The sequence below is a fragment of the Penicillium hispanicum genome (assembly GCF_028827665.1).
Source record: "Penicillium hispanicum strain IBT 35686 chromosome Unknown utg000003l_segment0_segment0, whole genome shotgun sequence".
NCBI classification, from domain to species: domain Eukaryota; kingdom Fungi; phylum Ascomycota; class Eurotiomycetes; order Eurotiales; family Aspergillaceae; genus Penicillium; species Penicillium hispanicum.
The window spans coordinates 2,932,883-2,958,106 of record NW_026623195.1 but is presented as its reverse complement, the minus strand read 5'-3'; the positions used below and the strand labels follow the sequence as shown (position 1 = coordinate 2,958,106).

The window sequence follows — 25,224 nt, the reverse complement described above, 5'->3', positions numbered from 1 at the left end:
ATTGACGGACATGTGTTTAGGGACTTCAGTTTCCTCCTCGCTTTTGGTCGCTTTCAGTTTTGATGAGCGTCGGGTTTCTTTGCGTATCTCTTTCTTCCGGAACTGGTGGCTTGGGCGTGGGGCGGTTTTCTATACTTGCTTTTTTTTCTATCATTCCTTTCACATCAATAGCTTGGTAGCTTAGCGATTATATGAAGATCATGAAATCGATTCTCCTGCGTAAGCCTTTTGGATCTAGGCAGTGTCAAGTAACGAATAAGCGCATGGCTACCAAGGTTATACAATACAACGGTTTGCTCGCCCGGAAAGTATAGAGCCAATTCACTCAACAAGTACTCTCAATCCAAGAATACACCACGCCCCACCCCCAGAGTTGGCAGCCAAAAAAAAGGAAACATGATAGGCCATCTCAAGCCTCGGAGAGTCTAAATAGAGGTGAAGGGGTTGGTGGGATCGAGGGCAACCGTGGCGACTGTCCAGAGTTCTTCGGCGGCTCAGCTACCTCAGCTACCGGTGCAACAACGGCCGTATCACAGGGTCTGTGAGAATCGGCCTCAACCTTTCGAGGGCTCGAGCCCTGCCTGAAGAAACGCGTAGGCGACTGAATTGGACGATGACCACGGCCCGAGATGCGACTCGAAGTGCGAGACGTATTGGGCGTTTGTGCCGCAAGCTGCGAGCTCCCCGAGCCGGAAGTCGCATTGCAGCTGCTAGGGATGGAGCTCGAGGTGTGCGAGTTGGTCAGTTCTCGGCTGGAGACTGATGTCAACTCGGTGACCGTGGTCCCCGTTGTAGTCGTCCACAGCTGCGAGGATCGAGCCGTGGTCGGTGCCGTGGAGCATGTTGACGCCCGCGGTGTCCCAATCGAAGCTGGCTGCAGCGAATTGTTTGAGGTCGTCTTTGTGAGATCCGATGCCAGCAGGCTCGGCCGGGTCCCGTCTGTCGATACACGAGTCAGCGAGTCGAGCTTGGTCAGGCTATTGGTCGACGCTTCGTAGCTGTTGCGGTAGAGCTTGCTCGTGGAGTTTCGCCGATCAGCCTCATCGATGACGAAGGTGACCGAGGGCGAGCGGCTTCTGCTGAACATAAGGGATGTCCGTTCAGGCAGGACGTCTTTCATGAGGAAGTCATCAAGGGTTTTGCTGCTGTCCTCTGTCAGGGTCACGGCGGAGTGGAAGAATGGGTCCTGGCTTTGGTTTGCCAGTTGTCGCAGGCGCTTGGCTCGTCGTTCTCGCTTGAAGTACCATATGACCAGGAAAATGAGGGCAGCCAAGGTCACCGTTGCGACGATAGTGCCAGCGGCGATCGAGAGTTTGCCGTAACTCCAGTTGGACTTCAGTTCTTTTCTCAGCGAGCTGGTTGACACGGATGGTTGTGAATCTTCGGGGGTTGTGGCATTTTCTCTGGCTTGCACGGTGTCATTTGATCTCAGCTGGGGCTTATGGGTGTCTTTGCGCCTGGAAATGACCGTGGTCTGGTAAGTGAGCTGACCCGATGGTTGTAGGTTCGGGGTAGGCAGAGGCAAAGCACAGTTGTGTTTGGACCGAATTCCGTCGGCCAGCGTTATATCCATGATTCCCTTTGCAATGAGTGATGGGTAGTCAAGCAGTGCATGGAATCGAGCAACTTGAAGAAAAGAGGTGAGGTTAGCACTGCAAGAGCGTCTGAAGAGCAGTTGCCCGGTCACTATCGAGGCGGCATTGATTATGGCCGCAGCTTCCAAGTTTGATGATGGAAGTACCAATACAACTTCAGAAAAAATACTTTATTGGCCGCATTTGAAGGGGGGTGGATGGATCTATATCGTGGACCGGCAGAATGATTGACATAAATTACTCTGATTAGATGCTCTAGTCGTGCATAAGGGGAGATGTCTGCGCAGGTTTCATCCGATGGGTCAAAAGCAATATGAAAATTCAACATACGGTCGACGGATGGTATGGTCCAAAGATTTCTAACATGTATTCCGAGGGTTGGAGAGTACTTTTGGATTTATTACTTATCGGTGGCTCAGTAAATTCTGGATATATACAATCTGGTAACACTTTTCGAGTGTGATTACTACACCATTACGAGGAACTGCATATTCAAGCCTTTCAAGAATCTGCACGTTAAGTTTTAGGTGCCATGCAGCCATCTCGATTATCTCTATTAATCTCAGATGAAGTTGTGCCTAATAGAAGCGAGGCATATCTTTTGAGGTCCACCGCGCACCCGCGCTGGTCAACAAAATCATCCGCCAGCCTTGACAATCCCCGAATCACCGATGTCGTATCGACACGAAACGGAATCATCAGAATCGATTATAAGACTAACTTAGTGCCAATCTGCAAATGGAACCTCCCCGGCCAATCTACAGAATGACTAATCGCGTCTTTATCGGACACCTACGTCATCGGCTCTCGGCGCAGTTAAATAGATGCCTACGCACCTTGACATTGCAACGACCCCTCATCTTCGTCATAGAGATTTCTCAGTACCTTACCTCAGTACCTCCTCAATTCTGTGAAAAACGAAATCACTTCTGGTTCACCATGCCTCTTGTTGTACCTGGTGTCACCTCCTCGATGGGCGATAAGCCCGACTGGCTCACTAAGCTCATGGGAAAAAAGATCAGCGAGTCGGACAGTAATGAGACTGTGAGTGACAAGCCCAAAGATTTTTGAAGACTTGCTCAGACATGGAATATGTCTAATATGTTATTTCTCACTAGTCATTCGCCAAGAAGGATCTGCCTCAATCCCATCGCGTGCTCAAGCCAGACGATAAGAAGACGATGGACCACCAGCCCGACAGGTCTGTTATTGCCTGAGCAGCGCCTTACACGATGCGACTTGGATTACTGATTTGAATTCTTCGTCTCTAGACTTAACGTTCACGTCGACAAAGATGGCACTGTCCGTGATGTGACCTACGGTTAGAGTGGTTGTAGAAGGATGGCGGAAACACACATCGGTAATTTTATGTGACAACGCAGAGACGCAGGACATGGGCTTTGACTTCATGATTTGATGTATTGATAGCATAATAAACGAAGTCCAACTATCTAAATCGACCAAATTCCCCTTCACAGAATATAGCGGCGTATAATAAACCTGCACGCTTTGAGGGTGTTCATTCGGCCTTCCATCGCAGCAGAGTAATCGAGTGTCTTGGGAACACATAAGTGCCGTTCCCATCCCAAGTCGACTCTTGCACTTGAACCTCCTCACGGCCATTCATATTCGTTGCCGCGACACTGTCCGCCGTAACGGTGAACACGGTGACCTCGCCCCCCACGCCCTCCACTTTCGTTTCAAAGTCCTTCTGCTCGTGAACATTCACGACAGCTAGATTGGTAAATCCATTCTCGCCGAGTGTAGCACTCACATCCAGCCACGGAGTGTCCACAGCGCCGCGCAGCCACTTGGGCGAGGTCTCGCCCTCGTACGTGCCGCAGGACACATGCGCACCCACGGTCCATCCGCGCATATACCGCGAGAACAGCAATAGAGGCCACCAGGTCGTCTGCTTTATTATCTTCTCTTTGGTGGTCATCAGGGGCGAGATGACATTGACGCTCTGCGCGATACAGGCCATGCCGAGGTCGCGGCTCTTGCGCACAAAGACGTTTAGCCAGACGGCAACAGCCAGTGCATCAGAGAGGGTATAGCTCTCTTCGGCACCCTTGCTTCCCTCGGCGCGGATGGGATCCCAGACGTTCCATTCGTCAAAGCAGATGGTTGGCCGGAGCTGCTCGGGCGGCACGCCATTTTCGATGCGTGCAAGGTCGATCAGCGATGAGGTGATTTCGATTGCCCGCTCGGCGGCTAGTGGAGCTGTTGCGTTTGGGAGATGCGAGTTAGAGCAGGTGTACAGATGGATACTGTGCATGTCTATGAGAGGAACAGCGCTGGTCGAGAGTGCTGAGTGGGCGGGGAGAAGGCAATGTTTGAGGGTGTAGTAGTCCCACGAGGCGGTGCCGTCTTGCCCGCATAGAATCAGGACAAGGCTAGGGTCTAGCAGCTTGAGAGCTATAGATGGCACGGTCAGCAGGAAAGCAGGCTTTTTGGAAGAGACTGGAGTTACTACCTTTGGCCCATTGCAAAGCCTTGTGGGCATACGCTTCCTTGGTCATCTGTTCCACCTGCCACGGACCCCAGGTTTCATTGCCGAGAGCCCAGTATTTGACCTAGTCTTCTGTAAGCGCATTCGACCTGAAACATTGGCTGGGTCGCGCACATTATAAGGTTCCTGGCGGCCATTCTTGCGTCGGAGGTTTGCATAGTAGGTGTTTCCAGTGCCATTACAGTATTCGACCCAGCCGAGAGCTATGACAGTTTAGCTATAGGCCCCTTGATCAGACCAAGTCAAGTGAATGAACCTTCATCTAGGGTGCCAGTTCCAAAGTTGAAGCATAAATAGGGCTCGGTTCCGAGGACCGCGCACCACTTCATGAACTCATCCGTTCCAAACTGATTGGTTTCTGTGCCAAGCCATGCAAGCTCAGGACTAGAGGAGTATCAGAACTGGATCCCACATGATATGAGGCAAGATCTAAGCATGAGAATGGCCTACCGCGCTGGCCGCTGATCCTTAGGTCCGACCCCATCCAGCCAGTGATAGGTCGCGCAGAAGTTACCACCGGGATACCGAACGACAGGGATATTGAGGTCCTTCAATGCTTCTAGGACATCTTTGCGGAACCCGTTTTCGTCTGACAGCGGGTTTCCAGGGTCATAGATACCTCCATAGATGCATCGGCCCATATGCCTGGCGGAGATGAGTCAGTCCGAGAGATAACGAAGACGTAAAAAGATCACAGAATGGAATCTTTGAAGCTCACTCGGTGAATCCGGCATATATGTTCGGGTTAATCTTCGAGATGCGGTGGGATGGATGGACGGAGATGACCGGGGTGTCCTGATCACTCAGCTTGGTAAAGGAAGTCATGGTTGTAGGACGGAAAAAACACGGGCTCTCTGGTGTCTCTCTACTTTGTTTCCTTTCTCTTTTTCGTTCAAAGCTACTGTCGAGTTTGCCCGGTGGCTGAATCAAAGGCCGTTCACCTCCGACAGTCAGTAGCCCGTTGGAAATCAACGGTACACAGACGACAAGAACGAGATCAACTAGCCGGATTTGCTAGGCCAGAGACAGAATGAAGCCAACGAAAAGTGCACGGCATGCCCTTTCCGTGGGAATTTATTTCAGGCCTGTCAACTGCACCATCTCGATGAGGCAAATCCCCTGCGGGGCAGCTTCTCGACTGTATCACGTTGGGGTGAACGATGCCGACCCCAACGTCAAAGCGAAACGAGACGAAGCCCGAAGTGGATTAGAGGCAACTTGGTGGCATGCTTCTCAGGATCTTCCCATGCCAAATAATCCAGGACCTACCAATGGTCTAGGTTGGTTGGTCTGATATTTGCTGGGGTCGCCGAGGGCGTGGAGAATCTTCCGTCAATCATCGCGCAGCACGCAGCGCCACCCACTAAGGCGCGAACCCCGGCCCCCGGATTTCGAGGACTTTTTCAAGTGCTCCAGAACAACTGGCGCTAGACTGGGGGCGCCAAGAATCTTCGTTATGAGTTGCCATTCCTCGTCATGGTCAATTCCCGCTGGTTTGCGGGGATACTCCGCGGCTAGGAGCCCGGATCGAATGGCCTCACAAGTTGCGAGAAATTCACTTTGGGTGGCGCCGATGATGGTGATTGTTCCGGGTCTTATGCGTGCAATTCACAGGTCATATCCGTGGGATTGCTCTGTTTAGGTGTATATGTAGATGGGGGTTCTCCCGCAGAGCGTGTCGAGAGTGTCTCTGGTACCCCCAGAACTGCACACACGAATCGAAGCGCAGAAGCAGAACAAAGCCATCGATCCATCATGCGTCTACCACCGGCGTGGTATCAGGTAGGAAGCAAGCTAGGGCTATGGACGATTTTGTCCGAGCTAATTGACGTGTAGTTCCTGGTCGGCGTGTTCGCCTCGCTGGGTTCATTCCTCTACGGATGTGCGTTGACTCTCTCCTCCATACATTTGCGAGACTCCGTTTGACGCTCAAGAAGATGACCTGGGTGTTATTGCAGAGGTCATTGTCTGCGACTCGTTCGTCAGCAAGTTTGAGGCTAATGACACACAAAGGTAGAGTCCTAAGTTCGTATGACCGAATCAAGGACCTTGACTGATAAGATTGTTGTTTCTCAGTGGTCTAGTGGTCTCGATGTTCACATGTGGTGCCTTCTTTGGCGCTGGATTTGCAGGTCCCAGTGGAGACTACCTGGGTCGTCGGAAAACCATCTCGCTGGGTTGTCTGCTCTTCTGCTTGGGAGGAGGTCTGCAGACCGGCGCACAGAGCCTAGCATATCTGTACAGCGGAAGATTCTTCGCGGGTTTCGGGTATAGCCTCCCTCTCTACAAGCATAGGCATCCATCAGATGTGCGGCTGACCGTCTGTATAGTGTGGGGTTTCTGACCATGGTCATCCCTCTATACCAGGCTGAAATATGTCACCCCAAGATCCGTGGTCGAGTGACAGCATTACAGCAGTTCATGCTGGGCGTCGGATCTCTTTGTGCTTCATGGATCTCGTATGGCACTTATATCGGGTTTGATAAGGCAAACAATGCCCAATGGCAACTGCCCTTGGGGCTTCAGATGCTTCCAGCAGTGCTGCTCGGTCTTTTGATCATGGTCTTCCCCGAGGTAGGTTGTTTTTTGATCATCTGGTGACAGCATTTTCTGACATATGCCGAGTCACCCCGTTGGCTGATTGACCATAATCGCCCCGAGGATGGTCTGCGTACCTTGGCCAGGCTCCATGCACATGGAAATGAGCACGACACCTGGGTTCAAGCCGAGTATTCTCAGATCCAGGAGAGCATCACCTATGAGCACGAGAATGAGGCCAAGTCGTATGTGGAGTTGTTCACACGCCGATCCTCGTTTCGTCGTCTGTTCCTTTGCTGCGCGCTCCAGGCTTCCGTGCAGATGACGGGTGTCTCAGCAATCCAGTACGGATGTTATCATCAACAAGAAATGACGGATCCGACTGACACCTCTGCAGATATTACTCCGTGACGATCTACGAGCAAATCGGCATTTCGGGCGAGGCCACCCTGCGCTACCAAGCGATCAACTCGATCATCGCCCTCGTCGCGCAGTTCCTTTGCATTCTGTTCATCGACCGTTTCGGCCGGCGCTGGACCCTGATCGGCGGTAATCTCGGTAATATGGTGACCTTCATCATTGCCACAGTCCTGCTGGCGCAGTTCCCACCGACGACCAACAGTACCGGCGCACACTGGGGCTTCATCATCATGACCTGGCTGTACAACTTCTCGTTCTCAGCGACTTGCGGTCCCCTATCTTGGATCATTCCTGCCGAGGTGTTCGATACACGCACGCGTTCCAAGGGCGTGTCCATCGCAACGATGATTTCCTTCGCCTTCAACACGATGATCGGCCAGGTCACGCCCATTGCGATGACGAGCATCCACTACCGGTACTACTTCCTTTTCGTCATATGCAACTTCACGAACGCCCTTTTCTTCTATGCGCTCCTGCCTGAGACGAAGAGAGTGCCTCTGGAAGAGATGAACTATATGTTCTCGCATGCGCCGTGGATCGTGCCGGGATCTCGTAAGGAAGACTATGCACCCCACGATTCGGAACACAAGGTAGAAGAGCAAGAGATCAAGCAGAGTACGGTTCATTATGAATAGGGTGTCTGACTTAAGGTAAAGCGGTCTTGTGGGATCTGGTGATCGTCGTTGAGTTGTGGAGGGTGTGGAGTAGCAAGGAGTGCTTTTTCAAGCTTCGCCGCAGGCATATCAGGCAAAAGGTTGCTCTTTGATGAATTTTATTGATTTATTCAGAGTCTGAGTCCGATCCATAAGCCGCCAGTCCAAGTGACACTGGCGCCGGCTTGGGCGGCTGCTTGGTGTCGGGTGGGCTCTTCTCTTTTGAACTCGACTTGCGCGCGTTGCTCGTGTCATTTTGAGTTGAATTCGTAGGATTCGCCTTTTCTGGCGAGGTTGTAGTTTGGTCTGCCTTGGCCTTCATAGCCTCCTTGCCAGTCGTTGATGAAGCCTCTTGGGCGTGTTGTGATGATTCTTGGCCTTTCGATGTGCCGGGTTCCTTACTACTCTCGGTCGCGGATGCCTTGCGCTTCTTGCCAGGAAGAAGCAGGTCTTTGCCCTTATCACGCCTCCTCTTGCGCGCCGATATATTCCATTCCTCTTCCTCGGTGGGTGCGATTTCGGAGGACGTGGGCCCGAGCATTGCCTTTTCTGCCTCCTCACGTTGCTTGCGGAAAGCCTCGAGTTGGTCTGCCGTGTCCTTTTTCACCGCTGCTTCCTGCGCTCGCGTCGACTCGAGAACGGAATCAAGGAACTCGACCTCATCTTCGTCCAGAGAGCGGAATTGATTCTTGAGCCGAGTCTTTTCCTCGAAGGCTTCCTGCTTGGCCACTGCAACACGCAGAGCAATCACCCTAACATGTTAGCCGCCAATTCCTGTAGCCTCCGATTCCTCTTGCCCCGGTCCGTGAAGATCCACCCACACAGGGAGGGAGACAGCTCACTTTTGTTCTGTTGCAGGACTTCATATAGACTCTTCCCGCCGTCCTGCTGTCCAATCTCCGCCTTGCGCCTGCGCTCCTCCTCCAGCTCCTGCTGCACCCGGAGCCATTCATCGTCCCGCTCCACAGGCTTTTCGTTCGTTCCGGCCGATACGAATCCCGACGACATGATGACAGCGGACCGGGAAAATAGGAATTGAGGGGGCGATTTGTCTTTCCGAGAGGGAGCACCAGCACTCGGGTATAATGCGCGCGACGATCGGAGTGGAGCGTGGAATTATCCGGGCGCCCAGCCAGTCATAGGGCCGGGATGGGGAGTGGAGTGTAACTTCGAGATTAGACTGAAGGACAGAGGTTAGCACCGCCACGAAGCTTCTAGAAAGGCACAATAGGACGGTGGGAAACACTCGGAAACTGCACAGCGCAACAGAAAGAGGTCCTGTGGATCAACTGAGAAGCATCATTGCCCACGAATGGACCAATCACTGCGCCGGGAAATGTCGCATTTAGCCGGAATGCGCATCATCGGGTTTGAGTGACGAATTATGTTATTTAATATTATGCCGACCCTGCATGACCATCGCCCATCGTGGAAGGTGGTTGGGGTGATTGTGTATCTGCCGTGTTCGCGGACTGCTCTCGATCGCGCACACCGAATCACTCAAAGCAGGACTGCATCAAAACACCAATGATGCGCACCACCCAATCCCCACAGGCGTTGAACGAAGAGTTTCGGGAGGGGCGCTGGTGCCCCTCCAGTCGACATCATCGGTGCTTGGACCTGCCCACTTTAATTAACCATGTCGCCATGGACCTGTTCCGCCTATATAGGGACGCTCCCGGCTCTTTCTAGCAGTGTCTCATTCCAACAATTCCTACCTCGATTCCTGCCACCTCTGCCCAAATCTATTCCTCAAAATGTCGAACCAGCACACTCAGTAAGCTCCAAGGGCCTGTCACCACTCTGCGCACGATCAGGGTGCTAACAATCTGCTGCAGGAAGACCTACACCCTCAACACCGGGGACAAGATTCCCGCTATCGGCCTGGGCACTTGGCAGTCCAAGCCCAATGAAGTTCGCGAAGCCGTGAAGAACGCTCTGCTGAAGGGCTACCGCCACATTGACACTGCCTTGGCCTATGGCAACGAGGCGGAAGTCGGCGATGGCATTCGCGACTCCGGCGTGCCCCGCGACCAGATCTGGATCACCACCAAGCTGGACAACACATGGCATCACCGCGTCCAGGACGGCATTGCCTCGTCGCTGAAGGACCTTGGCGTCGACTATGTCGACCTGTACCTGGTGCACTGGCCTAGCTCGACCGACCCCAACGACAAGTCTAAGCATCTGCCGGACTGGGACTTCATCAAGACCTGGTAAGATATCACTCGTCAATTTTCGAAACGAAGACGCCTTGACTCACATTTTTACCTCGTTCCAGGCAAGAGATGCAGAAGCTCCCGGCCACGGGCAAGGTTCGCAACATCGGTGTCTCCAACTTTGGCATCCAGAACCTGGAGAAGCTCCTGAACGACCCCTCCACCGAGATCGTCCCTGCCGTCAACCAGATCGAGCTGCACCCCAACAACCCCTCGCCCAAGCTGGTCGCCTACAACACCTCTAAGGGCATCCACTCCACCGGTTACTCGTGCCTGGGCTCGACCAACTCCCCCCTCTACAAGGACCCCACTCTCCTGCAGATCGCCGAGAAGAAGGGCAAGACCCCCCAGCAGGTGCTGCTGGTGTGGGGTATCCAGAAGGGCTGGAGCGTCATCCCCAAGTCTGTCAGCAAGTCGCGTATCGATGGCAACTTTGAGATTGACGGCTGGGACCTGACTGCCGATGAGCTCAGCCAGCTGGACAACCTCAAGGATCGCTTCAAGGTTTGCGACGATGCCTGGCTGCCTATTAAGGTTTTCTTTGGCGATGATGAGTAGATAACTGGCACCGTGTTGTATGAAAAGTAAGGTGCTGGGAAGATGACTTTCAAGAGTACATGTGGGCTTTAGATACCAAACAATTTACTGCTTTCTCCTAATAGAGAAAACGTAGGAGATCTCAGTTCCGTATTTTGATTCTCTGTGAACTGCTGAATAACCTAGCGGACTGTTGAAAAACCTAGTCCAGAGAAAACACACCCCATTGCAGCCGAAATTGCAGCCCCCCTGTGCCTAGTTCAGACGATACGATGGCGCCTCAGACAAAGAACTTCCATGTAAATTTCCTGATGTCCTCCAGCCTGACATCGCCGATCTCGTAAATTCGCACCCAGGGCCGATAGGTCGGAATAACGGGTGCCATGGGCTTGCCTTCGCCACAAATCAATCTCAGGTCCACCTCGAAGCATTCGTTGTAGGCGTCGAATAATTCCCGAGTCCAGGTTTCCTAATTCACATCAGCGCTGTGATATCGTGATCAATTCCAAAGCACAGAGGACATACATGGTTGCGCGAGAGCCTGCTAAAATTCTTGACGAATTTCTTCCCTTCGTCCCATCCGCGAAGCTTCGAGCCGCCTCTTTTCATGTATTCATCAATGCGATAGGCAGGCTCGCCCCAGGCTTGGTAGACACGGAAGCCCTCCCGTCCAATAGCCACGGCAAATGCATGCATGAAGGAGCAATGCTCTCTGGGAGCGCATCCTTTCTCGAGCCGCTCAAGCTTTTCGATGTCGACGAGGTGCACTCCGAGGACGGTCATCTCGCCGACCTTTCCATCGATTGCCGCCTTCTTAGCCTGGGCAAATCGCTTCGCAAAGTCGGCCGACTCGGCCTTTGTAACCTGAGACACGCGGGGAAGAGTCAGACTCTGCCATCCGAAGAAATCGAGAGCCTCGTGCATGAGATCAGTATCGGCGGTAGCAGCAAGGATCAGAACCAGGGTGGCAACAACCGTGGAGGTGCCCCAGCGAATTTTTGGCATCATGAAAGGAGACAGAGGGGTCATGTCCACTGCTTGGATCACAGTGGTTTCATCGAGCACAGCGACCTTCAGAGCACAGAACTTGTAGGAAGCCTTTTTGATGCCCTCGGCGAAGAATGCTTTCATCGCGTTGTGCAGCTCTTTGAGCGGGGTGGGAAGCGGCGCCGGACCAGTGGCCGGGGCGGAAAGTTGGCTGTTCTCTTCCATCGGATTAGCCAGATCCCAGATACCCTTTGGCACAGTGTCTGCAATTTTCCCTTGGAGGTGGGAAATATTGGAAGTGGGATGGTCTGGTGGTGATAACGAGGGGTCGGCTCTGAGATATTTCGTTAGTTGATACAGACAGCCCAGCTGGTATATCAGTTTCAAAGGACATCTTACTTTGTCTGCTTCACACGAGAAGAGATTCTCCACGTGTAACGCGTATGATGATTTGACCGAGAGGAGGTTCCGACTCTGGGAGGGTGTTCGGTGGAGGATGAAGTCGAGGCGAGGTATCGCTAGGGAAACAACGAGAGACAAGTACTGGATTCTGAGAGACTTTCTTGAACAAAAACTGGGTCTCACAACTCGTTTGATAACAAGGGCTACTGAGTGCTCTCTGTTAATACCGTTCACTAAGACTGATTTATCCTGTGTCGAATATCACCAGGCTCCGGTTTGCGTACGAGCGGGATACTGCAGCTACTCCCATCGCTCTTTGCAAGAAAATCTCTCTCAGAACACTCATAAGGAAGAAAAAGAACACAAATACTACTAACCAAGATGCACAGTTAGTTCTGGAAATTACCTGACTTTTCACCTCATACTTCTCGAGTCCAGTTGAATTCCGTGCTGGCTGTATACTTCGGATTAACAGGCGGGCCGACGAACCAATCATCGTCAAGTCACGTGCGCATCGCCACAACGCCACCGGGAAGTCAGCAATGGATGCCTCAGGCCCCCTGATAAGCCCGGCTCCTCCGTCATCAGACACTCCTCCTCTTCATCATCAGCTGCCCACCCGCACGCCTGTCTATCCCCTTGATACCAGCATGGCGCCTTCCAATGGGCACCTACTGCTCCCTAAGATATGGAGAGCGGCGAGGTACGTTGCCTTCATCCTATATTGACTCATCTACTAACATGACCCAGGTTTGCCTATGAGAAGGCCTCCAAAACCATAAGAGCCAAATTACCAGATCCACCGCAGCATGCCTCCCTACGATACGAGCCAGTATATGCTCGCATAAACCTCCGGCAACCCATCAATAGAGCGGCTGCCATCCGCCAAGCTCGCAGTCGCCACTTCTCGACCCGTGCCACCGGCGCCTTCGTGTCGGCTATTCGATCGGGCGTCCAAGCCGACGCCGGCGCGTACAAGACCACTCGGGTTGCTTCAAACATCAGTCGTCTTACAGCTCGCACTCCATTTGCGTCCACACTCCGACCCAACTTGACCGGTGGAACTCTTGGTCGTACTGCTGGGGGATACGCCATCGGGGCCGGCCGGTTCGGCGGGGCTCGGTACTTCTCCCATGGGCCTGCGGCTCCGGCTCAGGTGATACAGAATGTATCTCAGGGCGTGCGCGCCTTCTTTTTGTCGGGACAGAAAGTCCGATTTGATGGCATTGATCCTCGTAATGGTGAGAAGCGGTACAAGGCTGTCAGCGCTCTGCAGGACGAGGCGGGCCGAAAGATGACTGCTATCCCTCGCAATGTTCCTGGTTCCCACATCGAGTTCCAGCTGTCCCCAACCATCACTGCTATCGGTGCTCTTGCTGCTTTTGACAAGGAGACCGCGGCTCCCGCCGACGTGACCCTGCAGACGGAGGGCCTTATGGACCTTCTGTCGGGTGACTTTGCGCGCGCGTTGAAGGAGCTTGCCGTTGTTTTGAATGACTTGAAACGTTTGTCGACACTGGGTGACTTCCCAATACTTCTTCATGACCGATCGGCGATCCGCGTCCGGTTTCCTGGCTGCAATGCAGAGACGGTAGAGCGTCTGTGCGATGAAGTCGGTGTTCAGCGAGGCCGAATCGTGCAAGACGAGGATTTTGAGCTCCGCAATGGAGCTGATTTAGCTCTGCTGTTCCCCTTCGCACCCAGCGTGGCTCCATCGTCTGACACAGATTATTTCTTCGAGGGGTCGTCGAAATATCAACCCAAGTACTCCGAGGACCTAGATTGGCAAGGCATGCTGTCTCCTGAGATGCACAGCCCATTCTCTCCCAACTCGGGCTATGAGTCTGGTAACGCCATCAGTTTCGAAGATAGCGCGCTATTCGGTGGCAATCCATGGAAATCCTCGCCTTCTGCCTACTCGAGCATCAACATCAGTGATCTTGGGGACCGCGCTTTCTTCCCAGAAGCCTCTAGCGCTGGTCAGCCAGAAAGTACCGTCGAGTATGATGGCGCCGAGGGCATCTATACATTTCTGGCTGAATGCGATCGAGCGCGACGTTGATTAGCACCGCTTAGACCACGCCGTCTTCGCCTCTCGTTTATCTTTCATTATTTGCTTTTCGACCTGATGACTTTCTCCGGAACTGGATCCTGACTACGACAGGATCTATTTGATGACAGCGCTTATACCACTCCACTCACTTGACATTTCTTTTGCGTCTTTTTTGCTCCTTCCCATACTGCAGTGATAACACACAACTCCTTGGGTCTCCAATATCATCGTTTTGAATGAGCTTCCCCGCTGCGATGCAGGCCGGCCTAGCAGAACGGGGGCTATCGGGTCCCCTTCTCTACCTCGATATTGTCGCAGATTTTCATACCATTGAGCACAGTACAAACATTGGTTTTCCTGCGAGTTGGGTTCACATCGCTGAGCCTCAGCCTCTCGATTCCGTCAGTATTCAAATCCATATGACACGTACTCCCTAAACCCAACACCCACGGTAGAAGCTCAAGATCCCACTCTCCAGATGGAAATCGATCTTGCTCGATACATAGTTCTTGAAAGGAGTCGCGATGGCATTCAGCGTCGCACGTTGACTACTTACATGATCTACCCAGAGAATGATGTTCTATGCCGCCAGGGCTTGTTTTCTGTGATTGTCATAAGGCCGTTTCAGCGCAACAACCAAAGTAGAAATGATCAGTTCTAGGACGCACTTTAGCTTGGGGGCCTTTCCTATCAGCTGCAGCCGCAACTGCTGCTCGACCTCAGTCTCACCTTTGCACCTGTTTGAGTTCGCATTTCTTGCCATTAAGTAGAGTTGGGCTCAACGCACGTTTTTGAAGCCTATTGGCAAGTGTTGAACCGATGGAGCTCGGAAGTGCCATTCAGCATCTTTACTGAGTCATCACAGTGGTTCTGGTCTGACGGGTGCATTGGTTCTCTATCGACGTTCACACCCTCGACCCGCGGCCCAGAGACATGAGTCCCGATCGAAACAATCTTTTGATGCGTTGGTCGGTCATATGAAGTCCTTAGCTCTAGTGAGGAGGGCATCCTCATTAATCCCGGCAGAAACCCAAGCCCGACCAGCGGTCGATGTTGTACATCCTGTCGCAGAAGAGCCTGAGGTTGAGTACGTCGTCCAGTAGACCATAAGCTCAATGACCCGTTCTGGTACCTGGTACGTAGCGCTGTTGACTTTAAGCTGAGAGGCCTCATGCCATGTAACCTTATAATATATCGCAGAAGGGGTGGTACTATTGCTGGCTAGTAAAAAGAATACATCCAAATGTGATTTGGAAAAAATATAGATGGCAGGGGCGATAGCAGTAAAGATTACCATCTATGGATGACGTTCTCAAGGATGTACTCTCAGCCAGTCAAATCTAGTCTACGTAGGTAAATATGTCGATACCACACTACTACATTCATTGAGGATGTGCCGCCAAAAACGCCATTATGTAATAGCGGGACCTGTGGATTATTATATCCGGTAAGTTTTGCCGTTTCCGGTTTAGCGCCCTATTATGCCGTCTTGTCACCTCTCCCCGCCGTGGCTCCCAACATAAAAGAACTCCACCTCCCTCTGTCCTCCTTTCCACCCCATCTACTTTGCACTCACTGCTGCTCCCTTACGATTTGTCTCGCCCAATTGGATTCCCCGCCAGCCCCGCCCAACTCTCTTTTTTCTTTTCGGTCGCAATCTATGGCTGAGCTTTTTGCCTCTACCTTACGCTTTCTGTGTCGGGGATTATTTTCGCCTTTCTGCCTACATAAGTGGCGCCGTGAAGAGGTTGCCCGCCTTTAGGGGAAGCCATATCCTAAATAGCGCCTTATATGTTCGCTAACTACTCACTTATATTCTGACTGATATGGAATCAATTAATCTTTTCTCTCACTAAGTGCTTCCTCAACGCAGTTTGCTCATTCCACTATTTCCCGAATTTGCCCTCTATGCCCTTCCCTCAATGGTCTTTCTGGCCTCCTCGATTCGCTGATTTACCACGCCACATTGCCCGCCCTGCTCCTCCGTCTGTGTGACCCGCTTCTTTGCGTCTACCCTGTCTGTGTTCTCTGCCTTGGTTGTCTGGTGGCTGCAGGTGCTGCGCCCTGTTCCAACTATCCAATAGCAAAAAAAAACTCATCGATGATCCTCTCGGGCTCGTGTTTGAACCTGATGGCCTAGAGCGAGCAGTCACTGCCGATCAGCACCGTCGAGCTCTTGATATTGAGAATCCTGTTTAGACCCCGAGAACAACGAAACACTTGAGCCCAGCGATCCAGCGATCCCGAAGCGTGATATTTGCCCGGCCTCTGAGCAGATCCAAGGAACAGAAGATATCGCTGGGTTTCTTGTCAGGCAAATACCCCTCCCAGGTTTTTTTTCGCTTTCCCTGTGCTGCAGATCCACCCACTTCAGCCAAGCCGACATGATGTCAAGGACACGTTGACGCTTAATCGTCTGCGCTCGAGCATACACAGGTAATCTGTTTGGTAGACCCAAATTCAGAGAATACTTCCACATGCCAAACGCGAACCTTGCATGGGATTATTGTGGCAGAACGTTTTACAGTCATGATCTCTTTCAGGTGCAGGCATCCTATATTTCGCAACAGACCCCAGGATACTCCCTCGGGAGCGGATGAAAATGGTACATGCAGTCCCACCCTAGAATAGCTCATATAGCTCATACATTATCTTGCATCTTGCCATATTCAGGAAGAGCCCATTTTCGCATCCATTCTGACTGGAGAATTTGCTTAGTAGTAGGGCGATTCTCAGGTCTGAATGAGAGCATCGGCCGTAGCATGTCGAAGAAAGCCTCCCTCTCCCTTGCATCAAACGACGGTATGCCACTATCTCGTCTGGGCTGTTGCACGCTATCCTCAAACCGATCATCCCAAGATCGAAAAGGGTTGCGGTTCATTGGCTTACCATCCTCGGTAAATTTCAGTCGTCGCGCCTCCCACCTCTTCCACCATTCAAGTGGCAAAACACCAAGAGTATCGACGTGCTCGCAGGTCATGTCGTCCTTCGTCGCGAGAAATCCTTCAAATAATGGCCGTTGGGCAATGATAGACCATATGGTACAAGCGAGAGTCCAAATGTCCGATGAAAAAGACAGAGGGTCGTTTGGTTCAAACCGCGCTTCAGGGGGACGAATGACAAGCGGGGTGCGAGATTCGTATTTCCGTTCTTCTGAGTGGGAAAAGGCTTCACCAAAGTCTGCAAGCAAGATCCTGGCTTCTGAAAGTGTGATTTTCTCACTCGCTTCGCCCAACCATATGGGCGCAATGCCGTGGGATGGGATACCAGGCGGAAGCGAATTGCCATCTAGACGAACAACTGGTTCTAGTTCCGGTGCTCCATATTTCTCATATAATTGTTTGAGTGGGAGCTGGTCAAAATTGGGCGGAACTTTGAGAAGAATGTTGCCGAGGTGAAGGTCTCCATGCACAATTCCTTGGGCATGCACATAATCCACAACAAGAACGAGTTGCGCAGCCAATGACCGGGCTACATCAAGCTGGAATAAGCGGATCCATGAACCATCTTTCACTCCAGAGAGACTAGCGCTCGCCGGCGCTGTAACGTAGCAAGCATGATTTCCATTTGGGCCGCGAATGGTGAACCCATCTAGAATCGAAGGGACCATCATCTTTCCTGGATGGTTGACTGAAGGACAATGAGGACGAGTGAGAGTGGATATAATGTCCACTTCCTTTGGATTCGCGTTTGCTGTGCAAACTTTCACTGCAACGTATTTATTGGTTTGTTCATCACGGGCCAGCCACGCAGTTGAATAAGACCCATGTCCCAGCTTATGAACAACTCGATATCGACCGTGAAAGTGATCTCCGATTTGAATGGGGTGATAGCCCCCTGGTCGATAGTTCTCCAGTCTTTCGACTCCTTCAAGAGGCTCGTAGAGGAGACCTGTGTCAAAATCTTCCTTGGTCTCCATTAAATTGAATGCGGTGAGAGTCAACGCGCAGCGGGGTTGCTTGTGACGAAGCGGTCGTATATACCCCTTACGAAGGACAGGAGAAATGACTGGGGAACATAAATAATGCGAGCGCAACAACCGAATGGCCAATGACAACGACTGACTCATCGCCGTATCACGCGGAGAATTTGAGCCAAAAGAAGTTGGATAAAGGTGATAAAAATATCTCTCAATTATTTGAGTTATGTCGTTGGCGCGAGGCGAATGCTCATGATGAACGCTAACCATCTTCGAGAAGGTTCTGGTCAGTGATTGGGTGGAGCGGGGCAGGAGAAAGTCCGAGCCCGAGACAAAGCGTCTATCTATTGGCTGACAAGCCAGCATTCAACAGAAAAAACCGCCCCTGCTGCAACATAGGCACACTCCTCATCATCAATACCCGCCAGGATTTGATACCATGATCACGTTATATGCATGCTGCGTGGCCGCTAGGAGACGGACTGGTGCCTAGACTCACCTATCTGGTCATTCCTGAAATATCGAAGTCATTATTCGACAGAATATACGCGCCCTAGGCATTGCATTGCGCATGAATGGCCTTGGCGTAACGAGACTGGCTGTGGCTTTACTTTCAGCGAGGCTATAAAAGCGGACACAGTCTAGGATGAAATACAACGCAGCTGCACCTTGCAATTATTCCCCCTTACTTCAAAGCTTCAAAGTATTGCCTCCACAGCGACAAACCCCATTCGAGAGACCATCTAAACAAACATGTCTACGGTCAACATGGTGAAATATTATTTCTATAAGGGCATGGTCCCGAAAGACCAAGACCGACTGCGCCAACTTGTGGCTTTGGCATATCAGACAGCAAGAGACAGAAAGCTCTACCCCAAGGCGGTTCTTATTAGGTGCGTACACAATGCATTCGAGCAAGACGATACCTATATGGCGTTCTTGATCCCTACTAGATGCTAGCTGATGTCTGGATAAATTTGCAGGTCCGAGGTTCATGATACAACCAGTATCAACGGCATACACCAGAAAGATCCTTTGGGTCCACACGTGACTCTTTGCTACAAAGACGAGAATCAACTCCTGCATGGAACTCATGTCGCTAGCCATGGCTATGTTCATGGGAAAGACAACATTGGGTTTGTGCGCGCAACACATGCTGGAGAGAAGACGGACTCGGCCAAAAGGCAACAAGGCAAAAAGACAGTATGGCCATCGGAAAATGAGCTCGAGGCTGTTCCAGAGATCGGCTACGGCCATCTTCCAAGCAACTAGAGTCCGAGTCATTTGTTTGAAGTGAATTGGTTGATTAAAGCGGTGAGTTGCCTTATGGGGAGTGCTGCAGGGTTTAGTACCATCTGATACACAAGTTCTGTCCATTTCTTATAGTCGCCGGGATCTCAGTCGTTGATTCAATAGCCCTTATACAGTAGCCTTCTGACAATGAAAACATGCCTAATGTAGGCTTCGATCCTGTCGGGTCATGAGTTCGTTCGCCCAATGTTACATTGCTCAGACCCTGGTGACGCATCAGGACGACCTACCTCAGCACCTGGGCAACTGGGGTCAAAGCTCTGGGGTTGTTGGTGTGACTCATTACACCTGCAGCTCCGTACTTGGCTAGACCCCAGACAATCGTGTCAGCCTTGACTTTCCAACAATTAATAACAGCCAGTAAAATTAGTTATCATATGCAGCAATTGAGTAATCGATTCCACACTAATCGATTATATTTTCAGTATCGGAACTGATTGACGCCAAAAGCACAGATTCAACTAGTATTGTTGCCCCCCGCGGCCTGGTATGCTGCATATGGACAAAGTATATAAATATTATAATATTGTTAATTTTAAAAGCTTACTCTCGGACCTTGGGGGGGGTGGATTCAGTATACTGCAACCAGATGATTTACAATTATAAATCAGATCTGATAACTTAGTGTGATGAGTGAGCGACTTCAGAATTACTTTCTTCCACAATACCTGACAGAAGTTCGCTCATGTGTACTAGCATTGGGAAAACGTGGACCTCTATGATGCCCCTCAGAGACATATGCTGCTTAAGTGGATTGAAAGTTGTCAGGATAGGGAGAGGACCCGACCAATTGGAAACAAGGACAAATCTGAGTTGCTATTACGCCTAATCTGCCAATTTAGGGGGTGTACGCTTAACTAATCATAACATACAGGAAAAGGATAAACTATTAATGCGAGTCTCCACACACTTATTCCAACACCATACCTGCTTATCAGTTATCACCACGTGACGCATACGTCATCGGCCCCCAAGGTGCCTTCAACCATCACCTAAGGTTCTCACCACTAGCTTAAAAGAGACTCTCGCGCCTCTCTCGTACCCCTTTAGCTTGTATCCTTATTTAAACTCCTCGCCAAAATGTCTACTCTATCGCTGCGGACCGGGGCACCAGCCCTCCGCCTCCGCATTCTCCCCTCGACACAATTGACCTCGCACTTGCGCCCTCTCCGCAGCGTGTCAAGCCTGACCACCCAGACTCTCCAACCAACCAGAAACAACAAAAAACCACTATCCACCGGTCTTACGAGCAGCATTTCAGCTCCAACAACTCTCAAACCTCTCCAACTGAATCCCACCCCCTCCCGCCTCTACAGCACAGCTTCTTCTACCCCCACAGCCGACGCTCTAATTGAAGAACTCCAAGACCTGTACGAAGTCGCAAAAGACGAATTCGAGATCGCCACCGACAGTACTGATGGCGCCACGATCTACGCCGCGTCAGACCGGGAGTCTGCGCGCGACGCGCTGAACGAGCTGTGCGCCGTGTACTTCCTGTACGCCGGCCGGCCGGGCCAAGAGGATACCGGAGTGGTGTCGAACCAGGGGGTTGCGGTGCCGGGATCGCAGATTGCTGCTGCGCGGGCGCTGTGGAAGGATGGGCCCGTTGTTGATCCCGGGTTTGACCCGGTGACTGTGGCTGCGGAGGTGAAGGATGAAGTGCGCAGGCGGGTTGGGCAGCGGATCCGGGAGTTGAGGAACGCAGTGGAGTTGCTGGAGGAGAGGGCTCATGCTGAATGAGTTCTGTTCCGTTTGGAAGAAGTGATTTGGGGGTGGTGGAGTCTGGTCTGTCACAGATCATGTGTATTTTGCATTGTGTAAGTAGGACATTTGGTAAAGTACTGGCAAGTTATTGTTGGTCGTGGAAAAGAGTGTATATTTGAGTATATGTGGATGCATGGTCGAGGTTATTTTATGTATCCATATACCTTGAACGACCGATAGCATATCATAGGTTATTATGGAATTTTGAAAAGGACAAGACATAATCCAGTCGGGGATATCAATTCGAAGATTATTCACGTAGATATTGGATAAGCAAAATACTGCAAACCATGTCTGCGGTCCGAGCATCATCAGAATATCGTAGCACAGCGATTGCAGTAACGGGAAGATTAAGTAATTCCAACATCGATAAGAAGCATGTCCAGAGAAATCGGAGTCTGGACGGGACTATGCCAAGTCCCCGAGGGTAGCAAGAACGTTTTTTTTTTCACGGTTATCACAGGACATCGCAACGCCAGGCCAAATAGTGAAAACCTCTTCCCGGGACCCTGGGTTGTAGCCGTGATGCGCCTGCGTACCATGGTGGATGTTCGTAGCAAAATTGCAAAGACATGACAATCGTATGAGCAAAAGGGTTCGTGAGGGTGGGGTTTCTAGACCATCGTGAAGGGAGCCAGAGGAAAGTGGTCAGGGCTTGGGGATAGAAGCATTGAGGATGAGTCTTGTTTATGGGTAGTGCGTTGATGGCGTTTCAATTGATCTGCGGAAAGGTCAGCCTGATGATTCTTATAGGAGCAATTTGGGAATAGATACCCGGTCGTGTGAAGCTCTTGGTGCATCCAGGATAAGGGCATTTATGTTTGCGTTCACCGTGAGCTAAAAAATTAGTTAGTAAAACTTCATTAGGCAGCGATCGCAAGACTGCTGGACATACTAAGTCGGTGGCTCGACATATTCGACGACTATAATAGAGATCAGTGGGTGAAACGCGGGGGTACCTCGAGCATGATCAACTTACATCTCCAGTCGTAAAGTTACAACCCGGATAAGTGCATTTGAAAGGCTTCTCGCCGGTGTGTGTTCGAGAGTGCGTTTCTGTTGCCGTTAGCCATGATCAACAAGGATTCGAGTGGAAACGTACTCAGCTCGCTGCTGTCGGTAAAAGTTTTTCCGCAGTCCTTGCATTTGAACGGCTTGTCACCGCGGTGACTTCGCTCATGGCGGTCCAAGGTCGCCTGACGGGCAAAGTTCTTTCCACAAACAGAGCACTTGAAATTCTTGTCTAATGTGGAAGATAAAGTCATTAGCAAACTGATAAAGAGGGTCGCACAAAAATTGCAAGGAGGTTCTTACAATTGCTGTGGGTCAAGAAATGGCCTTGAAGTTTTGACTTCTGCGAGAAGGGCTCGTCGGGACGATGGCATCCTTCCCAACAGCAGTAATAGCCATTACCCTTGGCACCATCAACCGTGCTCATATGACTAGACATGAGATGCTCTTGAAGAGCGCCAGAATCTGCGAATGTGGCACCACACCGTGTTTTTACCCCATGAATCTTGGTTGTCCACTTGCAAATATGGAGATCGCAGTCTTCAGCGGAGAAGTCGGGGGTAGTCAGGACCGACGACGTCCCGCCTTCCAGTGGCGGTGGAGTCTCGCCGGGGCTTGAAAGGAAGTGTGAACTGAAGCTGGACCGAGACTGGCGAGAATAAGGGGAATAGGGGTGCGAGTGAGCGTGGTGGTGGACTCGGCATCGGTGGTGATTGCGATGCGGACCCCGTGCGAGGTGAATGTTTAGGTCGTTTGGGTTCTTGAAGTGGCCATGGTCATGGACATGATGGTGTTCGGGATGGAAGGTTGGTTTCTCGAGGGAACTTGTGTCCGCTTGCTGACCAGGTAAATTGTGGTCATGACAAACAGATGAATAGTCTGGGCACGTTCCCAGGATGTGGAAGACATCTTGCGGATTGACCTCAGCCGGCGTGGGATAGTGTTGTTGGGTGAAAATCCCCTGTAGATCCCTCTGGAAGTCATGACACTCAAAATGATTGGAGACGTTTTGGTCGCAATGTGTAGCGTGTGCTTGGTACGACGATAGGAAATCCTGATGGTAACACGGATCGATGGCACTCGGTAGAGTATGCTCTGATAGCTTACCCGGCTCGTCGATGCTATGATGACCAAGGGTAGCAGGGGGGAGCATAGTAGATGTGTCTAGCGAGAGCGGAGTATTGAGGCCAAAGAAGGCATCAAAGGCGCAATCCTGCTCGTTAGGGCCGTCGCAACAGTGGTCATCGAAACAGACAGGGTCCGCGCTTTCGCAGTGGTTCTCGTCACAGTGAGCGACGGAGCAGACGGTCGAGGCATCACAGTCCACGAATCCATCGCATACTGACCCACAGTCTAGCGCACAATCCTCTGCTTCGCAGCAGTCCTCTTCGGTCTCGCACCGGGCCAGCGAGGTGTGATGTTCCTGGTCAACGCAGTTCCACTGAGACCGGGGCTCCTGGGAAGAATCAACCGAGTCCTTGCCATCAATATGGAAGCCCTCCCAGTGGCATTCGAGGCAAAAATCGCCTCCCTGGGGTTGAGAAGTCATGATGCGCACGGCTTAGGGTTGAGTATCCAAGGGAAGGGAAGTGTTGAGATGGGAATGGCCAGGACCGACGTTGCGCCACAAGGAAAACAAGTATAGAGCTAGGAACCGGTGAACAGAGGATGGCTTTGAAAAGCCGAAGAGGGTAGTGCGACCGTAGGTGGGATCTGCCAGGTACGCATGCGCGCTTCAGAGGGAATCACGTAACTGGGCAATCCGCCACTCCAGAGGTCACCAACGGGCTATGGAACCCCGGCGAGAAATATCCAAATGCCCACAGTACCAGCAGATATCTCTCCACAGTGTAGATAGTCTCACAGTTGTGTCAAGGACCAAGACTGCAGCAGTGTGTGTTACGCCGACATGGGATCAACGGCGCAATCGGAGAATTGGCGAAAGATCTTCGTGCAGCATGAAAATCCACAAGCGACCGTAAGAGGACCTTGGGGAGTAATACTGAAGAGAGAAATCACCGAATTGACGCGAGGAGGGGAATCGGGAGGGGGCAGCTTATGCCCAGCGACCCCCAGAACTGCCGTGAGGACCTTTGGGACGCAGATGTAGGATGGGGACCTTGGGGGTTAGGCGTCATGATTTTCAGGCGAATCGCGGCGCGCCTGTTGGCAAGCGGTCAGCCAAATTTTGTCGCTAGCATCGCTCGTCTGTTTGCAGCAGGAGGAGATATCGTAGATCGGCCAGCAGAGAGGATTTCCCCAGCATTCTGCTGCATCTTCTGGTGGATGTGGTTTCCGAAATCCTTTCTGCCGATGACTAACCGGAGTTCTGCCGGGGCCCTTTGCGCCGCCCCTCGACGCCTCCACAAGGCTGGCTCCAGGTTCTGAAACAGTGAGGATATACGGTGGATCATTGCTGGGTCATTGTCGCGGAAGAAGGGCGACTTGAACACGGCCTCACTCTTCCCAGCACGACGGGGATGTCCCCCAATGCATATAGAATCTGAGTAGATGCGACGTACATGGAGAATGCGAGCGCTGACATAACCCCCACGTGTCCCCGGATCGTCACTGATAACCGCTTATCGCCGCCACAACGCTATCCCAACTTGCTCCTCTCGTTCTCTCTGTCTCCCTCTCAGAGGTGCGCGCATGCAGGTCGTGTTCCATCACTTCCTGCCCTCTCGCTAATACTGGCCCTAACATCCAACCTGCATTCCTCCCTTCCACACTAATACCGGAGGTGCGCCCGAATCATTGGACCATGGGCAACATCTGCTCGCGCTCGTCGAATGAGCCCGACGCATTCGCTCGACCTGGTCGAGTCGTTGGCACAACCCCAAGCCAGTCGGATGCAGCACCCCGCGCATCAGCTCCTGCACGCGCCAGCTGGAAAAACACCCCAGGACGGACATTAGGGGAAAGATCTCCGGCGGCGGCGCAAGGGGGAAGTGACGAGGCACGGTCCAACGCGGCAATTGCTGCTCAGGTGAGTATCTGAGCGATGGACCTGAGCCCAACCCAGAAAGTTGATCAACTAACGGTCTGATGTCAAACTCGTGTAGAAACGAGCAGAAACCATGGCCTCTGGTAATAAAGGGAAGCTGGGCTCGAAGCTTGCGGTCCAGAAGGCTAAGACCCAGACCCAGACCTTGAATGAAGTCAGTCAGACAGAGAGGGCCGCGCGCGACGCGGATTATACTGAGACAGCGCGGCAATGGAATTAGGTGATGACGAGCCGGTTGGGACTATGTGGGTGCGTTCTTTGCGGGCGTTGGGCTCTTTTACTACCTTTATGGACAT

The 25,224-nt window shown here is 51.8% G+C and overlaps 13 protein-coding genes across 13 annotated transcripts; 7 read left to right on the top strand and 6 right to left on the bottom strand.

Moving 5' to 3' along the window:
* Window positions 1-409: 409 nt before the first annotated feature.
* Window positions 410-1,573, bottom strand: N7459_003541 (uncharacterized protein; the record flags this gene model as incomplete). The annotated part of the gene is made up of 1 exon (XM_056942725.1): window positions 410-1,573. One exon carries the CDS (start codon window positions 1,571-1,573, stop codon window positions 410-412), a length of 1,164 nt encoding a protein of 387 aa, XP_056802608.1.
* A 961-nt stretch (window positions 1,574-2,534) lies between these two features.
* Window positions 2,535-2,921, top strand: N7459_003540 (uncharacterized protein; the record flags this gene model as incomplete). Its single annotated transcript, XM_056942724.1, has 3 exons — window positions 2,535-2,639; window positions 2,714-2,796; window positions 2,867-2,921. 3 exons carry the CDS (start codon window positions 2,535-2,537, stop codon window positions 2,919-2,921), a joined length of 243 nt encoding a protein of 80 aa, XP_056802607.1.
* Window positions 2,922-3,114: 193 nt separating this feature from the next.
* On the bottom strand, window positions 3,115-4,932 carry N7459_003539 (alpha-N-arabinofuranosidase; the record flags this gene model as incomplete). The annotated part of the gene is made up of 6 exons (XM_056942723.1): window positions 3,115-4,013; window positions 4,069-4,171; window positions 4,222-4,310; window positions 4,364-4,491; window positions 4,558-4,752; window positions 4,826-4,932. The coding sequence occupies 6 exons, from the start codon at window positions 4,930-4,932 to the stop codon at window positions 3,115-3,117; spliced, it is 1,521 nt and encodes a 506-aa protein (XP_056802606.1).
* A 930-nt stretch (window positions 4,933-5,862) lies between these two features.
* On the top strand, window positions 5,863-7,700 carry N7459_003538 (sugar porter family MFS transporter; the record flags this gene model as incomplete). The annotated part of the gene is made up of 7 exons (XM_056942722.1): window positions 5,863-5,889; window positions 5,944-5,989; window positions 6,045-6,120; window positions 6,184-6,375; window positions 6,438-6,681; window positions 6,733-6,989; window positions 7,043-7,700. The coding sequence occupies 7 exons, from the start codon at window positions 5,863-5,865 to the stop codon at window positions 7,698-7,700; spliced, it is 1,500 nt and encodes a 499-aa protein (XP_056802605.1).
* Window positions 7,701-7,845: 145 nt separating this feature from the next.
* Window positions 7,846-8,726, bottom strand: N7459_003537 (PSME3-interacting protein; the record flags this gene model as incomplete). Its single annotated transcript, XM_056942721.1, has 2 exons — window positions 7,846-8,447; window positions 8,540-8,726. 2 exons carry the CDS (start codon window positions 8,724-8,726, stop codon window positions 7,846-7,848), a joined length of 789 nt encoding a protein of 262 aa, XP_056802604.1.
* Window positions 8,727-9,475: 749 nt separating this feature from the next.
* gcy1 (putative glycerol dehydrogenase Gcy1) lies at window positions 9,476-10,495 on the top strand (the record flags this gene model as incomplete). Its single annotated transcript, XM_056942720.1, has 3 exons — window positions 9,476-9,495; window positions 9,557-9,934; window positions 10,000-10,495. 3 exons carry the CDS (start codon window positions 9,476-9,478, stop codon window positions 10,493-10,495), a joined length of 894 nt encoding a protein of 297 aa, XP_056802603.1.
* A 453-nt stretch (window positions 10,496-10,948) lies between these two features.
* Window positions 10,949-11,686, bottom strand: N7459_003535 (uncharacterized protein; the record flags this gene model as incomplete). Its single annotated transcript, XM_056942719.1, has 1 exon — window positions 10,949-11,686. The coding sequence occupies one exon, from the start codon at window positions 11,684-11,686 to the stop codon at window positions 10,949-10,951; it is 738 nt and encodes a 245-aa protein (XP_056802602.1).
* An 827-nt stretch (window positions 11,687-12,513) lies between these two features.
* On the top strand, window positions 12,514-13,925 carry N7459_003534 (uncharacterized protein; the record flags this gene model as incomplete). Its single annotated transcript, XM_056942718.1, has 2 exons — window positions 12,514-12,566; window positions 12,614-13,925. The coding sequence occupies 2 exons, from the start codon at window positions 12,514-12,516 to the stop codon at window positions 13,923-13,925; spliced, it is 1,365 nt and encodes a 454-aa protein (XP_056802601.1).
* A 2,632-nt stretch (window positions 13,926-16,557) lies between these two features.
* On the bottom strand, window positions 16,558-17,835 carry N7459_003533 (Srpk; the record flags this gene model as incomplete). The annotated part of the gene is made up of 1 exon (XM_056942717.1): window positions 16,558-17,835. The coding sequence occupies one exon, from the start codon at window positions 17,833-17,835 to the stop codon at window positions 16,558-16,560; it is 1,278 nt and encodes a 425-aa protein (XP_056802600.1).
* Window positions 17,836-18,588: 753 nt separating this feature from the next.
* N7459_003532 (uncharacterized protein) lies at window positions 18,589-19,107 on the top strand (the record flags this gene model as incomplete). The annotated part of the gene is made up of 2 exons (XM_056942716.1): window positions 18,589-18,728; window positions 18,819-19,107. The coding sequence occupies 2 exons, from the start codon at window positions 18,589-18,591 to the stop codon at window positions 19,105-19,107; spliced, it is 429 nt and encodes a 142-aa protein (XP_056802599.1).
* A 1,119-nt stretch (window positions 19,108-20,226) lies between these two features.
* N7459_003531 (uncharacterized protein) lies at window positions 20,227-20,886 on the top strand (the record flags this gene model as incomplete). Its single annotated transcript, XM_056942715.1, has 1 exon — window positions 20,227-20,886. The coding sequence occupies one exon, from the start codon at window positions 20,227-20,229 to the stop codon at window positions 20,884-20,886; it is 660 nt and encodes a 219-aa protein (XP_056802598.1).
* Window positions 20,887-21,524: 638 nt separating this feature from the next.
* Window positions 21,525-23,470, bottom strand: N7459_003530 (C2H2-type zinc finger protein; the record flags this gene model as incomplete). The annotated part of the gene is made up of 6 exons (XM_056942714.1): window positions 21,525-21,631; window positions 21,685-21,747; window positions 21,806-21,833; window positions 21,890-21,966; window positions 22,013-22,153; window positions 22,225-23,470. 6 exons carry the CDS (start codon window positions 23,468-23,470, stop codon window positions 21,525-21,527), a joined length of 1,662 nt encoding a protein of 553 aa, XP_056802597.1.
* A 1,215-nt stretch (window positions 23,471-24,685) lies between these two features.
* Window positions 24,686-25,148, top strand: N7459_003529 (uncharacterized protein; the record flags this gene model as incomplete). Its single annotated transcript, XM_056942713.1, has 2 exons — window positions 24,686-24,910; window positions 24,987-25,148. 2 exons carry the CDS (start codon window positions 24,686-24,688, stop codon window positions 25,146-25,148), a joined length of 387 nt encoding a protein of 128 aa, XP_056802596.1.
* Window positions 25,149-25,224: the final 76 nt, after the last annotated feature.